At 47.5% G+C, this 16,796-nt stretch overlaps 1 protein-coding gene across 2 annotated transcripts in view; it reads left to right on the forward strand.

Annotated features, from left to right (window-relative positions):
- Positions 1–6,918: 6,918 nt before the first annotated feature.
- LOC117056530 (repulsive guidance molecule A-like) overlaps positions 6,919–16,796 on the forward strand; it is a 30,483-nt gene continuing 20,605 nt past the window's right edge. The window contains exons 1-2 of one of the 2 annotated variants that reach the window (XM_033166986.1): positions 6,920–7,084; positions 16,007–16,122. In XM_033166986.1, the coding sequence (XP_033022877.1) occupies positions 7,071–7,084; positions 16,007–16,122 (130 nt within the window). In that variant the 5' untranslated portion in view covers positions 6,920–7,070. Of the gene's footprint in view, positions 7,085–16,006; positions 16,123–16,796 lie in introns of both variants that reach the window. The other variant, XM_033166987.1, reaches the window with a different exon arrangement.

Raw genomic sequence — 16,796 nt, forward strand, 5'->3', positions numbered from 1 at the left:
TCATGTTGGTTGAGAGGGTCTAAGACCCTGGCAATAGGGACCCTCCTGCAGAAATAGAAGCAGGTCTTCGACCCCCTGCAACCCAGACCACTTCACCACTGATTGAAGTACTGGAAGAAGGGAGGCTACATACAGCATTCAGACCACTTGTGGATAATTTGCAGAATAAAAACTAGCACACAACATCTGCATCCTGCCCATGAGAATTTTAATGAAAGTTTCTCCTCCCATTAATAATTTTCATACACTATTTCTTTTCTCATTAATTGATGAAGAATGGTAAAAAAAGTAGGTGAAATTGCATTACATATTGTGATCAAGTGTAAGCCCTTATTAACAGTCCCTGGGCAAAGGCAAAGTCTTAACCCTGATGTTGGTCTGCCATGCCTCTGGAATGTTTAGATTTGCACTATTAATTCACATCTGTTTTCCAACTGGCACCTAACACATGCTTGGTATTATGTTTTATTCAAAGCCTAGCTGCAGAGATAGGGGTGGGGGGGTGGGGGGGTGTAACACTTCCTCTTTCCACAATTATTATTTTAAAAAAAAATCCAAACACAATCTAAGCTGTTACCACCCAAGTCTGCTTTTGGAGAAGCAGCTGCATTAGAGTATATGACAAGATCTAGGAATGTTGCAATTAATTAGCGGCTGGCCACACAAATCTGCCAAGTGTTGCCATTACTCTTTAGCTCTCTTAAACAGCACCATGTTGATAATAGGATTTGAGGTTTTCCTTCATTAATCCGCTGGTTTCTAGGGCTGAAAACATTCCCAGTCTTTCATCAGTACAGTTCATTAACAGCAAAAACAAAACAAAACAAAAGGATGGGGAGATGGCTCATTAAGAACTGACCTATGGTGATGAAATTGCCTAATGCAGGTTTGGTCAAGAATATTGACCAAAGGAAGATGGTTGGTTGCTGAAGTTGGCTGCCAGTTCCCAATTCCATATTGGCTTCAAACCAAACATTCGGTTGGATGTGTTTCAGTGCCGTCTCATAGACAATATTCTTCTGGCAATCTGGATTTAGAGCAGGGATCTTCATCCTTCATCCCCAATGAGCTTAGCCAATGTTCAGGGATGACAGGAGTTGTATTCCGAAAACATATAGGCACCCAAAGTTTAATAATATGGCTCTAGAGGCTGGTTATGTGGGCAATAGCCATGGGGGGAGCACCACTCATTGTGTTCTGGGACCTTTAACATCACACCTGCACAGCTGGACAAACATAGGAAGATCCCTCCTGTTGCAGTGGTTTACCATTTAAAGGGTACCTTGTCTGCTAAGTGAAGAGGTGTAGGACTGAACTCTTGATAATCTTGTCCACACTAAATGGTTTGATGTGTCTTCGTGGGGCTGGGCTCCACATTCAGTTCATATTAACTTGATTTAATACATAGGACATTTACTCACCTGAGAATGGGAGGAGCCAGATTGCCAGAGAACCTGTTAGGAGAATATTAAATCTGTCTTTCTTATTCATTTTAACTTATCACTTACTGGTAGCTTGCATTCTCCTTTGCCTTTTGTTTGAGAGGTTGCAAAGGGGTTCTACAGACATCCTTTTTTATTGTGAATTCATGATCATTTTTGCTCATGATGGTACTGGGGTGGTTAGCATAAAAGCATAAGATAAGCCTGGCTGGATCAGTGGTTCATTGAGTCCAATGTCCTGTTCTTACAGTGGTCAACCAGATGCTAATGGAAGCCCAAAAAAAGAACCTGTGATTTTCTGCAACTGATTCAGAGGTATGAGGGTCCACTCATTAAAGATTTCCCCTGACTCACTTCCGGTTATCATAGGAGATGAAATTGCACATGTATATGATACATCTCTCCATAGGTAATGTGGTAATTTGTAGCTCTGAACTCCTAACAGTTTCTCTCTGCTACAGGTGCTAGCATGGAGTAATGTCTGATAATGGACAGTTGAATGCAGAGTGATCATCAGGTTCCTGTAATTGAAAGGGAGCACACCACAGGGACATTTGAGATGAAACAGACTTATAGGGAGGATGCCCCAATGTATGACACAGTCAAGCACTGGTGTCAACAGTTCAAGTGTGGTCGGATTCAGTGGAACTCCCATTCCTGGGCGACCACAGTCTGCCATTGATGAAGACACCATCCGGCAAGTGGAGGCCGCCATTTTGGAGGATCACCACATAACCATCTCCAGGTCAGCGCGGCACCGGAGATAGCTTGTGCACTCCCCGGCCCTCTGGCCCGCCATGCGATCGGCGCAGGAGGAACTGGCCGGAGAGATAAGTTTGGGGACCCCTGACCTAGAGACTAAATCCCAGTCCAAACAATGGAAGCACTCTGCCTCACCACCTCCAAAGTAGGCACGTGTCCAACTGTCAGCAGACAGGTCATGCTACAGTCTGCGCTGGTCCCAAAAGAGTAGTGATGATGGATTTCCTGGCAAAGGGTACCACAATTACTGGGACATACTATGCTTCACTGCTGCAGAAATTGAGGAAGGCCATCAAAATCAAGAGGTGTGGTATGCTGACCAAAGGTGTCCGCCTCCTGCAGGATAATGCCCCAGTTCACAACTCGCATGTTGCTCAGACGGAAGCACGGTTCTGTGGCTATGGAATCCTTCCTCACCCCCCTTATTCTCCCAACCTTGCACCAACAGCTTCCACCTCTTTCCAACCATGAAGTTATTTTTGAAGGGCAAGCTTTTTTCCAGATTATGAAATGCTGATTTCTGAGGTCAATTTGTGGCTTCTGACACAACCTGCCAACTTCTACAGACCCAGGGCGTAGCAAGGGGGCGGGGGGGGGCGCCCCGGGTTCCATAATGGACGGAGTGACAATGATCAAGGAACAATTTTTTTGGGGGGGGGGAGATTTTTTTTTTTGAATTTTTTGAAAATGCCTGCTCCGAAGGTCTTATCTTACTATACATGGGATTATTAGCTATATATGAAATTTCATGCATATCGGTTAATATCTTGACCCTCCTCCACCAAAATAGCTGTTCACTGTGCCCAATTTCATTTGTCTCAGTCCATGGGAGGTACATCAGGGGAAATCTTTAATGAACACCCCTCGTATGCCGGCCATACATGATTCCGCTTTCTATACCCTTTGTGCCTGCAAAGGTTTCAGGGTGGACATTGTGTTTCATTTCCAATCAGTGCTTGTCCTGTAACTTCCTGCCAAAACCCTGAAACATTTTATACCACAAATGTGTTGCTTTATTATTATTTTTATCCCACTTTTGTCGCACTATAAAGGTAAACGGAGTGAGCTCCCATTGCCCTGTCCTAGCTCCTGCCAACCTAGCAGTTCGAAAGCACACCAGTGTTGCACTATAGCACAAGAGTGCTCCTCCATATCATGTTGATATGCAATGATGTTGGGGAAGCACTACTAATCAAGTGGAATGATGGAACTAACAACTGATCAAGTGGGATGATGATTGGGGATAAACAATGACATGTGAGAGGCTGCATAGCTGCAGCAGTTTATCCCATTTCCCGTTAATTTCTGCATTATATTTGAGCTTTCACGTGACGTAAAAGCCAGTTTGGCATTCTAGCACACAGTATCGGAGAAATTTAGTGCTCGTATCCATGTGAATCAGTTCCATAAATAATCCACTTGCAACCCCATTAACCCAGGAAATCATGGGAGTAAAGTAATGAAATCTGGGGTGGCATCCCTGCCTTTTTGACGCCTGACTCATGAGGAAACAGAAGCATGCATTTGCAGAAAAGGTAGGGGGACAGGGGTGTTTGTTGTTGAGTCACACCTTGCCCCACTGGTGTGAATGAAATTTAGCATAACATGGTGGTTTCATTCTCAGTCAAAAAAGCTGTTCAGAGCAGTGTGAAAATAACACTGGAAAATGTGACAGAAGCACTAGTATTATAATCAGAAAAACTCATCAAGATTTGCCACATCTGAATACACCCAGAGAAAACACCCACAATAGAAACACCAGTCTGGAGAGGCCAGAAAGCTCGCTCTCTTTTCTCTTTTAAGGATTGAATCAACTAGGGGGGGGGGGAATCTTATGTGAGAAAACAGGCGCTCCCAGTATCTTCTCCCTCCCACCCTGCCTCCCCCAAAATAATTCATTTGTGTGGCTTGGCTTGCTTAAGGTTTTAGTTTCCTGCACTGAGAAAAACAGAAAAAACGACGTGTCTGAACATGTTCAATCTATGTGCTTTAGCTAGTGAGCTGTTTGCAGTATGTGCATACCTAATCACAATGAGAGCATTTGGGATCATTCATAGCTCTTGCCAAAAAAGAACCCTGTTGGGTGTCTATAGATAAGGGTGTGTACCGACTGCCTTTATGTGGGGGAAAGGCAAGATATAAATAAATATAGCAATAGTAATAATGCGTGTTTGCCTCCACGCATTCAGAATATTAGCACAGGTTAAGTAAACTACCTGTTGTTAGAAACAGATTGGCTTTTGTTGATTTGAAAGTGAAGGGAAACCTTTACAATCTTGGTCTCTCTCTCTCTCTCTCTGGGCATGTCCCAGTAGGGTCTTACAATTGTAAATGGGTTGTTAAGATATGAAAAACGGGTAGCTGGCAGCAGGACTTTTGTTTTCCTTCGTCGAATTCCTGCAACTCCCCCCCCCTGCACAAAACCCCAGTAAATTAAGATTAAATTTGCGGAGGGTGTTTGATGCCAACAATGCTAAATGGCTTGGGTCCAAGTTATCAGAAAGATCATATCTGATGAATCTGCCCAGGTGCTAGAATCCTCTGATGAGCACATTCTCTCATTCCCAGCATCAGAAGCAAGACAAAAAGAAGCCTCTTCTGTGGTTGCTCCCATGTGGTTGAGTTTACTCCCTGAAAAAGGTCAGACTGCCTCCCTCTGTTATCCCTCTTCTGCTGGCAGGTTAAGGCCTTCCTCTTCAGAAAGGCCTTTGAAAACTAAGGTGCAGGTGATGCTGATCACTGGATTACTGTCAGGGCCAGGACCAGCCCACCCATGTGGCAAGGGGAGGGCACTGCCTCAGGCAGCAGGTCCCAATGCAGATCTTTATAAGGGCCGGCCCATGCATGAGGCAGAGTAAGGCAGCAGATCTCAGTGGTAAACTCCCCCCCCCCCCAATTCCTGATATAGATCTTCCCTCACCCCTTCTTCCCTGGCAGGGAGGGGGGACACTATTTTGGGATCCGCCTCAGGTGCCAACATGTTTTGAGCAGGGCAGACTATATTTTAATTGCCGGCGCTAAATGTGTTCTAAATGTTTTTAAAATTATTGTCGCTAACCAGTTTGTTCATATTACTTTGTAATGCTGCTTTTCAACGTTGTAAATTGCCTTGAACCCCAATGTAAGAGAAAAGTGGGATATATTAATAAGCAGGCCAATAGGCCAGAGTCCTCCATGGCACCCTAAGGGAAGTATGGTAGTTTAGGGGGGCATAGGGGGCCATCCATGTGGCACTTTGAGCTCTGTCCTCCAACGTCTTGCTGCTACTCCCTGCCTGGCAAGAGCGCTTAGATCCAGAACTAGAAGAGCAGAGACAAACAGAAAACTGCTTGGACCTGAGCTTTCTAGAAGCGGGACAAGCGGAATTGTGCACGAGACTTAAGTGGGGAGAGCTTGCAGTCAAAGGAGCCAACTCCTAAGGCCAAGGTCCCTTCAGCTCCCCCCCCCTAAAATATTTGAGGGGGCTGGGACCCACTCTCCACCCCCCAAGGTGATGGGTATTGCCATTCAAATGGTGTGCATGCACTGCATCCTGTGATTGAGTATGCAGGGTGGGGCTTACCTGCCCCCACCCCAATATTTTATTCCTGTTGGCACCTCACTTGCAGGCTTCCTAGCAGGGCATTTGGTCAGCCTTGAACAGGGATGCTCGTCTAAATGGACCATTGGCCAGATCTTTCCTACGTTCTTATGTAGGCAAGGGTGAGAAGAGAAGGTTAAGGGGTGATATGATAGCCATGTTCAAAGATATAAAAGGATGTCATATAGAGGAGGGTGAAAGGTTGTTTTCTGCTGCTCCAGAGAAGCAGACACGGGGCAATGAATTCAAACTACAAGAAAGAAGATTCCACCTAAACATTAGGAAGAACTTCCTGACAGTGAGAGCTGTTCGGCAGTGGAATTTGCTACCAAGGAGTGTGGTGGAGTCTCCTTCTTTGGAGGTCTTTAAGCGGAGGCTTGACAGCCATCTGTCAGAAATGCTTTGATGGTGTTTCCTGCTTGGCAGGGGGTTGGACTGGATGGCCCTTGTGGTCTCTTCCAACTCTATGATTCTATGAGAGGATCTCCATTTTCAGCCTGTGAAATGTGGAGGTTGGACGCTCTCCTCCTAAGAGCGCAATAAAGACCCCCTACATCTGGATCAGGCCAGGGGCGTGCCGAACTCAGCCAACCAGGCACCCAACAGAAACACGACCTGAGCACAACAACAGCACTCTGCCCACCTGCGATTCCCAGCACCCTGATCCTACATCCATTTGTGGATGCGGAACACAGCCATAGTGGCTAGTACTAGCCACTCCACTCTTAGCCTTATCCCCCCAATGGAGTCGCCACGTCCTCTTTTAAAAGCCATCTAATTGAGGGCCGTGACCCCCTCCCCACCTTTCTCTCCCTTGCAGCCCCCTGCCCTCCCCTCTGCTGCCTGTTCTGCTAATAGCTCCCCTCCTCACCCTAACCCACGGAGAGCCCCCAGAGAGACGCATCTTCCTCGCTTGCCTGCCTGCCTAATCTGGGCTCCCAGCCTCAGCGAGTGATCTGCATTGAGAATCCGCTCTGCGATTCCTTTCCTCTCCTCCGGCTCTCCTCTTTTTTTTGCAGAGAGATGCAGCTGGTGCAACAACAGAAGATGCCAGACCTCCTTGCTCTCTCCTGCGGTTGCTAAAGGGGTGGGGTGGGGTGAAGAGGGGCACCGCGTAGCAATCTCTACAGGGAAGAGAGAGGGGCGCAGCAGGTTCTGCAGAGGAGGAGGGGTCGCTCTCTTGTGGACCATCGTGCACATCTGCCCCCTCCTTCTCCAGGTCTCGTGCATCCGAGGGGCGTTTGCAGCTGGCTCCAGCCCTCTCCTCCCTTCCAGGTGCAAGGCTCATGCAGCGGCTAAGGTAAGCGGCGGTGGGTGGGTGATAATGAGGGGCGTGCGGGAGGGGGGACTGGGGAATTTCCGGCATGCAAGGTCTAATGGGGGGTATGAAGGGAAAACCAAAAAAAAAGAGGGGGGGAGAAGTAAGGTCCTCTTTGCACCTTTCTAATTGCATCTCTCTCCACCACCACCACCACCCCCAAGGAAAATTCCCTTTTCCATTGCTTCCTGCTTCTCATGCTGAATTGCATACTTTCCGTTTCCAACTCCCTTTTCGACACTTGATCTCTCCGATGCAAAACCCTCCTCCCTCTCCCCTAATCCGATTTGCACGCGGAACCTGCTGAGGATCACTCTGGTGTTTTGCATTCCTCTGGAATCGAGTTTCAACTCTTTTTAATATATATATATTAACAATTAATATATTAATTTAATACACACACGCACACACACAGTATATATAGTCAGTTATGGCAGTGATATATATGAACAGATGTGTCTGGGACTAGGTCCCGTTGAATGCGATAGGACCTGACTTATGAGTAGACATAGGATTGCGCAGTTAGCTGGACACCTTCCTTGTTGGAGCTGATCCACACTTACCTTTTGCCCCGCTCTCTCCAGGCACAGATCCGCGCTTTAAAAACTCCGTATCCCAGCCGCCGCGCCCCCCCCCCCCCCACTTTTTTTGCTCCCATCGATTTCTGCGCAGCTTGCTCCTAAGGAAATGTCAGGGCGGTGATTCTTGTTGAAACGTTATTCTTGTTGGAAATATCTTTTCCCCTATTTCCCAATGCCCTCTACCATTTTCAGATTTAGTCATGCAGGAGCCTGCATGCAAACTGCAAACTATGCAACTCTCTTTCCTAAGAATAGAGGAGAAAAAGACAGGTATTTCCCCCCCCCCATGTCTTCCTTGATCTTCCACTCTCCATTCCACCACCACCACCCCTAAATTGACGCTGCCTGTGTTGCTATACTAAATGCATCTCTCTCATACACATCTCAAATCTTCCATCCTACTCCTATTTCCAAGCAAACCTGCCCCATTGACATTGATGACATTTTACTGCAGGCATGTCTTTTAGGGGCACGCTAGGCATGCATTGCTCCACTGCCATTTTCCACGCGAGTCCTGATTGGCTGTGCAATCACCGATTTAGAATTTAAAACAGATTCCCCTCTGGACTTGCCCTTTGGGGGCGGGAAGGGGGATCTCACAAGTGGTGTTTAAAAACAACAACGCGTTGCCATTGATTCATCTGCAATAACATAATACCTATTTGCAAAATATTAAGTCCTCCTCCCCAAGTATTGTTCCCCATTCCCTCTTTGATACTTGCTTGCTACGCTGAAAGTGTAAGATTTAGCAGCATTAGGGGAGAATTGCTCTCAGCTTCCAAACCGGAGGTATTCCAGAGGTTGTCGAAGTCCCGCTCCCTCCAGCCAGCATGGCCATGGTCAGGGCTGATGGGAGTTGTAGTCCAACCACATCTGGAGGGCCCCAAATTGGGGACGGAGGACATTCTAAAACTTGCAGGCCTGTGCAACTTTGCCACTCAAATGGGGTGTGTGCACCACATCATGTGATTGATTATGTGGGACTGGGCTTACCTGCCCCCCTCAATATTTTATTCAAGTTGGCACCCCTTGAGTAGAACAGCTGCCCCTGCAGGAAAGACTTGCCCCCCCCTCACAAATTCACAGTGGGCTGCCCTTATAGCAGGGATAGGATATCTTCTGGCCCTCCAGGTGTTGTGGTACTCCAACTCCCATCAACCCACTGGTCAAGGATGATGTTGCAGTCTGGTTAGCCACCCCTGCTCCATTGGGACAAACCACAATATCACAGCGGTGGGGCAAGCATTTGAATTCTCTGGGACTTTTAACCAGACAAGATGTTACAGGAAGCAGGGGGAGATTGGGATGAAAGTGAGGGGGTGGGCAAATCCAGAAATTAGGCTGGTGTTGTAGCCATGAGATTAGCTTGGAACCTTGGGGGGGGGGTGCAGACTGGAAAAGGCCTTCCCAGGTGCAACAGAATTGTAGAGTTGGAAGGGACCCCAAGGGTCATCTAGTCCAACCCCCTGCAATGCAGGAATCTCAACTGAAGTATCCATGACAGATGGCTATCTAATGCCTGCTTTAAAACTTCCAAGGAAGGACTGTCCACAACCTCACAAGGAAGACCTTTCCACTGTTGAACAGCTCTTACTGTCAGAAAGTTTTTCTGTATGCTTAATCAGAATCTCCTTTCTTGTAACTTGAAGCCATTGGTTCGAGTCCTACCCTCCAGAGCAGGAGAAAACAAGTTTGTTTCCTCTTCCATGTGACCATCCCCCCCCCCCGAAGTCAAACTAGTGGCAGAGAGGGGAAAAGATATATTGAGGGATCAGGTTAAATGTCCACCTAGCCTAGCCATCTGCTTCCAACAGAGGACAGCTGTGTGCCTCTGATGCAGCCTAGAATGGCAGTAGCCTTTTTTGCCACTGCGTCACACTGTTGACTTATGTTAAGCTTGTGGTGCACTATGACCCAAAGATCCTTTCACATGTGCTGCTGGTAAGGCAGATGTCCCCCATCTTAAATTTGTGCATCTGGTTCTTCTGGCCTAAGTGCAGAACCTTACATTTGTCCCTGTTGAAATTCATTTTGTTAGCTTAGGCCCAGTTCTCTAATCCATTAAGGTCATTTTGAATTCTGATTCTCCCTTCTGCGGCATTAGTTACCCTTCTCAGTTTGGTGTCATCTGCAAATTTGATGAGCACCCCCCTCAATTCCTTAAATCAAGTCATTTATAAAGACGTTGAACAACAATGGGCCTAGGAAAGAACCCTGAGGGACCCCACTTGTCACTTTTTCCCAGGATGACAAGGAACCATTAATGAATACTCTTTGGGGCACCTGGTGCCATCCAGATGTTTTTTGACTGAGCCTCAGCCAATTTGGCCAATGGTCAGGGAGGATCAGAACTGTAGTCCAGGGTTTCCCAAACTTGGGACGGCAGCTGTTTTTTGGACTACAACTCCCATCACCCCTCACTAGCAGGGCCAGTGGTCAGGGATGATAGTCCAAAACAGCCTTCAACCCAAGTTTTGGAAATCCCGACTGCAGTCTTAACAACATTTGGAGAGCCACAGGTTAGCTGCCCCTGCAGGAAAGACTTGCCTCCCCCCAAACAAATATGGTTGTGCTTTCACATTAAAAGAAGCAGCAACATACAAAAATATATAGACATATGTACATTTACAAATGGCACTGGGCAAGAGGCAGAATACAGTTACTGTCAGGTACATTGTTCCTGATTTACCGGTATATGACTAATTGTAAGGGGAGGGGGTGTTAAATGAAGTGCAAAGTTAAATAGCATGATGGACAGTCCCGGGTGGTAGAAGGGTGGAAGTCAGATGAGTAAAGCTCAATTTCCCAGAGAGTTATTAACTGATAAATGCATGCTAGCTGCCCGCTGGTTGCAGGAAGTCCAGATGTCAAATAGGGTTGCCAACTTATGGAGGGCAAGCAGCCTGACATGGTTTTCTGCCATTAATGGCAACCTGATGTGCAGAAGCTGGCAGCTCTTTACAAATATATGCAGGTCAAGTGGCTTGTAAGAGCAAAGCATTAAGGACAGTATAAGATGGATAGCTCAGTTGATTAGAGCATGGTGCTGATAATGCCAAGGTTGCAGGTTTGATCCCTGTATGGGACAGCTGCATATTCCTGCATTGCAAGAGGGTTGGACTAGACACTAGATGATCACATAGCTGTCAACTTTTTCCTTTTTTTTAAAGGGAAATTCCCTTATTCCAAATAGGATTCCTCGCAAGAAAAGGGAAAAGTTGACAGCTATGGATGATCGTCAGGGTCCCTTCCAACTCTACAATTGTATAATTCTATGGGCCACTTGAAAAATTTATAAGTTCTTGGCCAAAGATCCACCTCGAGCAGCTTTCCAATCTGTTGTCCTCCATTCAAAACATCTGGAGGGCACCAGGTTGGTGAACATTATGGTTCCAACTATGATCTGCTGAAGCTCACAAACAGCACATGGAGGTGAAGAAGAAACACATTAACTACCTCCTGCACCTGGTACTTAAAGATATATTGCACCTATCTATGGAGGTTCAGTGTAGCTGTCACAGGTAATTGGAGCTGATACAACCGTCACACACTCTATCATGTCAGATGTTAGTGGCATTTAATAAGAATTCTCAGGGAGACATTATAAGAAGTCACAGTGGCAGTGATCTCCACCCCCCTTCCTTTTATAGCAGATTGCAATGTTATTAGTTTCTTAAATAAATCTGCATTATTTTGTGCTTGCAAAGGCATGTGTCTGGGAGAGTATGATGTTCTTGCTTGTGTTACTCAGGCAAGAGGAGATGAAAGTTTGGTGTTGTTTAGATGTGATTCTTGATTGCTGCCTGTAGGAGTAATTGCATTGCAATTGCTTCGAGGTGGAATCATTTCCCCAAATTGAGATTTTAATGGGAAGCTCACAAACGGCTGTTATGTCATGTGGTTTAAGGAGGCTTAGGGTTGCATTTATTCAAGGCACAGGTCTTTTTCTTGCCCCCCAACCCCCACCCCCGCAAGCAGACCAGGGAGAGCAGTGCCATCTACTGGAAACCGGTGAACCTCAAACTGTATTTAAGCTTAGGAAGAAAGCAACCACTTGTAATTTTAAAAAGAGCGAACAAGCCACATAATTGATTTGACTTCTCTTCAAATGTATTCAACATGCTGGTGCTTTTATTGTGCGGTGATGACTGTGTTTGACCAGAAGTCACATCAACTCTTTGTTCAGAAAAAAATACAAACCAGACAAAATCTAACCATTAGAGTGTCTGATGGGGACCTGGGAAGCCCGGGTTCAAATCCCCAGCCAGCCATGAAAATCACTGGGTGACCTTTGGCCAACCACTGTCTCTTAGCCTAACCTACCTCACAGGGTTGTTGTGAGGATAAAAGGAAAGACCATGTATGTTTCCTAAGCTCCTTGGAAGGAACATGGGATATCAATGTAATGATGAATGCAACTAGCTTTTTGTTAGACCGTGGCTAACTCGATAATCTTTGGCATTCATTTAAAGAAGGGATGGTGAACTGTGGCCTTCCAGATGTTGTTGTGCTCTAAATTTCCTCAGCCCCAACCAGCATGGCCAATGGTGAGGGATGGGGGCAGCTGGAGTCCAAGAACCTAGGGAATGAGGCAGGTTCCCCACCTCTGAGTTAAAGCAACTTTGCATTAGATTGCCAGCTTCTTACTGGACCTTGGTTCCTGTGCTGTTGCCAGCAGCTAAGCATGAATGAATTAGCCAGTGGCGATGCTTATCTCTACGCCATGAAAAAAGTTCGCTGGTTGATTTCAGCAAATCAAAGTTGATGCTAAAGGCACGGGAGCAGGCCAGGCTTCATTTTTTTCTAGTCAGTTGAGAACCATAAATTTTATTTTGTGAACCACCCTGAGACCTTTGGACGAAGATCGAATAAATAAATAAGAATTTTGAACGAGAGTTCCTACTTCCAAACCTCGTTGCCTCGACACCCAGATCCTAAATACACTTTGATTGTAGTGTCAAGCTCTGTGTGGCTTAAGGGAACATGCATATCTTTGAGTTGTCATTTAAAATCCTTGGAGAATGTTTGTCCCATGAAATTATCCTGCCTTTCCTCTTTGTGAGAGAGCCTTTGCCATTTTTCTGGGGGAGTTTTGGGAAACCATTTGGCCCTGGGGAGCAGCGTTCATTTCTCATCATTCCACCCATACGATCAATTCTGTAAGAAGAGGATTTTTCAACTGCCACATTTTAAACCTTTGGGTTTTCTGGGTTGTTTTAGAGCTCAAATATCCTTCAGGTTTGTAACACAGCGGGATAGATTTTCTTCATAGCCTCCCCTTCCGGTTCCATGCACCGATGATGCCCAGTTGTTTATTAGAGGTTTGCTGGGATGTGAAATGTGTGCAAATGGGAGGGTATTGTTTAGGACTGGCTCTGAGGGGGGGAATGGTGGAGAGGGAGGGTGCACGGCAGACTGCTCCCTACAGAGAACAAAATATACAGAGGGAGAATCCCAGCCAACCCTCTGATGAACGGTTTAGAATAAAGCCTGCGATGTGTGAAGTTTATACCTCGTTTTGTAAGGGCGGGTCTCCCGCAGGAGGCAAGTGCAGTGCCCTCCGCCAAGCTGTGTTGACAAGGAGGGCTTTGTTCTGTTGCAAGTATCTCTCTGCCCTGTCAGGGAGGAGGTTGGTGAAGGGGCCACTGTCCTTCGGCTACTGGCCAGGACAGCATGCTCTGCCTCTATGATCAGCATAACATTTGCCTGGGAGTAGCAGGAGGGGAGAGTCGCTGTTGCTTGCTGCTTGCTGTTGTCCTGCTTACTGTCTCTCCAAAGGCATTGCTGGACTAGATGGGCCTTTGGCCTGATCCAACAGGCTCTCCTCGTGCCCTTTTATGTGTGGTTGGGTCTTGCCGAGGAGGTGTGGGCAAGGAAAGGCTTAAAAGGAGCCTTGATGGATCAGACCAATGGTCCATCTAACTTGGGTTTCCAGCTGATTTTGGACTACAATTCCCATAATCCCTGACCACTGGGTCCTGCTAGCTAGGGATGATGGGAGTTGTAGTCCAACAACAGCTGGAGACCTGTTTGATCCAGCCAAACATGGTGTCCTTGCAGTGGCCAGTCAGATAGATGCCTATGGGAAGCCTCCAAGCAGAATCTGAGAGCAACAACAAGTCTCTCCCCCGGTGATTCCCACCAACTGATATTCAGAGGCATACAGTGGTGCCCCGTGTTATGCACGTGATCCGTTCCGGATCGCGCTACGTAACACAGGTGTGCGTAATGCGAACGCCCCCCCCCAAAGGAAAAAACCCGGAAGTAGTGCTATTTGAGTGCTTCTGCGCGTGCTTCTGTGCGTGCTCCGGAAACGCTTCTGGGTTGCAGCCGTTCTTAACTCGAATGTGCGCAACCCGGGGTTCCACTGTACTGCCTTCAACCACACAGAGTTATGGCCTAGCCATCGTGGCTAGTAGCCACTGGCAGCCTTATCCTCCATGAGCTTGTTTCAACCTTCTTTGTAAAGGCATTGTTGCCCCCAAGAGTTGCCAGTCTGTATCTTGTGCCACATTAATACCACTCAATTACTGTGATTTTAAAAAGCATGGCAAAGCAATACAGTAGGGAAGGCTATGGTTGGGTGACCTGGATCTCCCAGCTTGGCTTACTATCCAGGCACAGGCTGTTGATGGACAACTGCACAGCCCCTGTTTGCTCCCCCTTCACTCTTCATTATTCCTTATCTATAAACTGGACTTGGACAGACGCCTTCAGATAGAGGACTGTCCTCTGACAGCCTTTCAAACAGAGGACTTCTCACTGTAAAACAGGCCCCATGGGCCCCATGGCTGTTAATGACACCTCGACCCTTGCATTTGTTTTCCAACACAAGGATGATAAAAGTAAGGCGTTGGTGACCAAACTTTCTTCTGCCCCCTTTTTAAAGGCATTAGGCTGTTATGATCCACCCAGCTGAGGCAGTGCACCCTCCTGAATATCAAATGCTAAGTATAAACTCCTAGAGATGACTGACACTTCCGTGCCCTGCCTTAAAAGAGTTTCTCAGAGGCACACAGCTGTCCTCTGTTGGAAGCAGAGGGCTGGGTGGACATTTACGGTAGTCTGATCCCCCAATAGCTCTTTTCCCCATGTTGACATATTAACATGTCCCCTCTCAGCAACTAGTTTGACTGAAGCGGACTTCTGGGGAAAGCAGACTTCTGGCAAATCTTGCAGCCATCTCTTCCCTCTTGGTCCTGGGTGTGTGTGCCGGCGATGTTGATGAAACCAAACAGCCAGGGCCAGATTTGGCTCGGAGGCCTCTGCATAAGGAACCTAGGAAGCTGCCTTCTACTCAGCCCAACTCTGGGGGAAACCTTTGACCCTCCAGATGTCATCGAACTACAACTCCCCATCACCCCTGATCATTAGCCATGCTTGCTAAAGCTGATGGGAATTGTAGTTTAGCAATACCTGTAGGGCCAAAGGTTTCCCCACTGGTGACTTAGTCCAGCTAGGTCAATGCCACCTACACTGACTGGCAGCTGCTCTCCAGGGCTTCAGGCTGGGGGCATTCCTAGGTCTACCTGGAGATGCCAGGGATGGAATCTGGGGCCTTCTGCATACAAAGCAGATGCTCTCCCTATCTGCTGCAACTCCTTGCCAATTAATCTGCCTTGGACTGAATCAGACCATTGGTCTATCTAGCTCAGTACTGTCTGCACAGATTGGCAGCAGATCTCCAGCCAGCCAGGGGCCACTCACAGCCCTACCCAGAGAGACGCTGGGGATCCAACCTGCATGCAAAGCAGATGCTCTACCCCTGCTGCGCCACAGCCCTTCCCCAGAGCTGCCCTCCTTCTCCTCTTGCTTCCTTTGGAAGGGGTGTTGGAGAGAGAGGGGGGAGCCTTCTCTGTCTCTAGATGGAGTGCTGGAATCCAGCTGTAACACATCTTTCCTCTCTCCCAACCCCCCTTCTTCACGTTGGCTCTGTAACCGGATACGTGCCTTGACTACGCGGGCGGGACCAGGCCTCTGAGTGGCCAGGCCCTGCCAGCAAGGAGCAAGGCTTTACGCATTGGAAGGGAGCGCGCGGTGATTGATGGCTGGGGCTGTTTTCCAGCGAGAACGAGGCGGGTGGAATTCGGTGCGCGCTGCTCACTTCTTGCCCGGGCTCTTGGAGTTCCCCGCTCAGAGCCAGGCTCCGGTTTCCCCTTCCCCTCTGTGTCCTGCTGGTGCTGGTGCTTGTGTTTTAATTTTTTATTTTCTCCTCCATGCCTCCTCTCCTGTTCAGTTAAGTTCTTTCCCCGCTCCTCCCTCCTTCTTACCTTTCTCTTTCTTTTTCCCTCTCTCCTTTTGCAAACCAAAACTCTTCTTCTAGGGAGAGGCTAGTGGTTAGAGCTGAAGCTGGATGGATGGGTATGGGGAAAGGGGCAAGCGGCCAAGCCCTTGGACTGATCCAGACCCTCTTTCTCTCTCTCTGCGTCTTCCCAACAGGTAAGGAGCACCAGCTCCCCCGGTTTTTTCTTTTTTGCTTTAAAAAAAATCTTTGGGGGCCGGGAGGGGGGGGGACCAGCTTTCCAAGAACTGCCTTTTCGGTTTCTCTCCCACCCTCCCTCAAGCCCCCAATCTGTGGGCCTCCCATTTGCTCTCATTTCACAGCACTTAGCCACATGTTGGAAAACCTGGTGGTGTTCAGGCACCCAGCCTGAATCGATCAGAGGCACACCAGACCCACCTCTTTGCAAATTTCTTTTGCTTCGCATCGGTTAGCCTAGACTCTAGAGACTTTTGTCCGCCACATCAATATGCCTTTTTTGCTCAGCATAACTGAGAGGGCAGATGGTTCAGGGTGGTTTGCAGCTGGGCTTCAAGAGCTAACAAAAGGCACCAAAGAAAGTTTCCCCGTCCCATAGGTTCTCCGTCCCCAGAGCATTTTGCTTGTGTGCCCATATGAGAATTGCGCGTCTCTGCGACAGAGAAGCAGGAGGGGATCCCAGACTGCTACCTTACTCTTCCGTTAAAGGCTTTGGCGATGGCAGTGAGATCGAGAGGAAGCATTTGTAGCTACTATTCCTCATTAGTGAAAGATCAAAAAACACACCATTTGGCACCTTGTTTATTGGCTGGGAAGGGAAATGGTTTTACTGTATTTCGTTGCTTTTTTATTT

The sequence above is a fragment of the Lacerta agilis genome, chromosome 13, assembly GCF_009819535.1.
Source record: "Lacerta agilis isolate rLacAgi1 chromosome 13, rLacAgi1.pri, whole genome shotgun sequence".
Lineage (NCBI taxonomy): Eukaryota > Metazoa > Chordata > Lepidosauria > Squamata > Lacertidae > Lacerta > Lacerta agilis.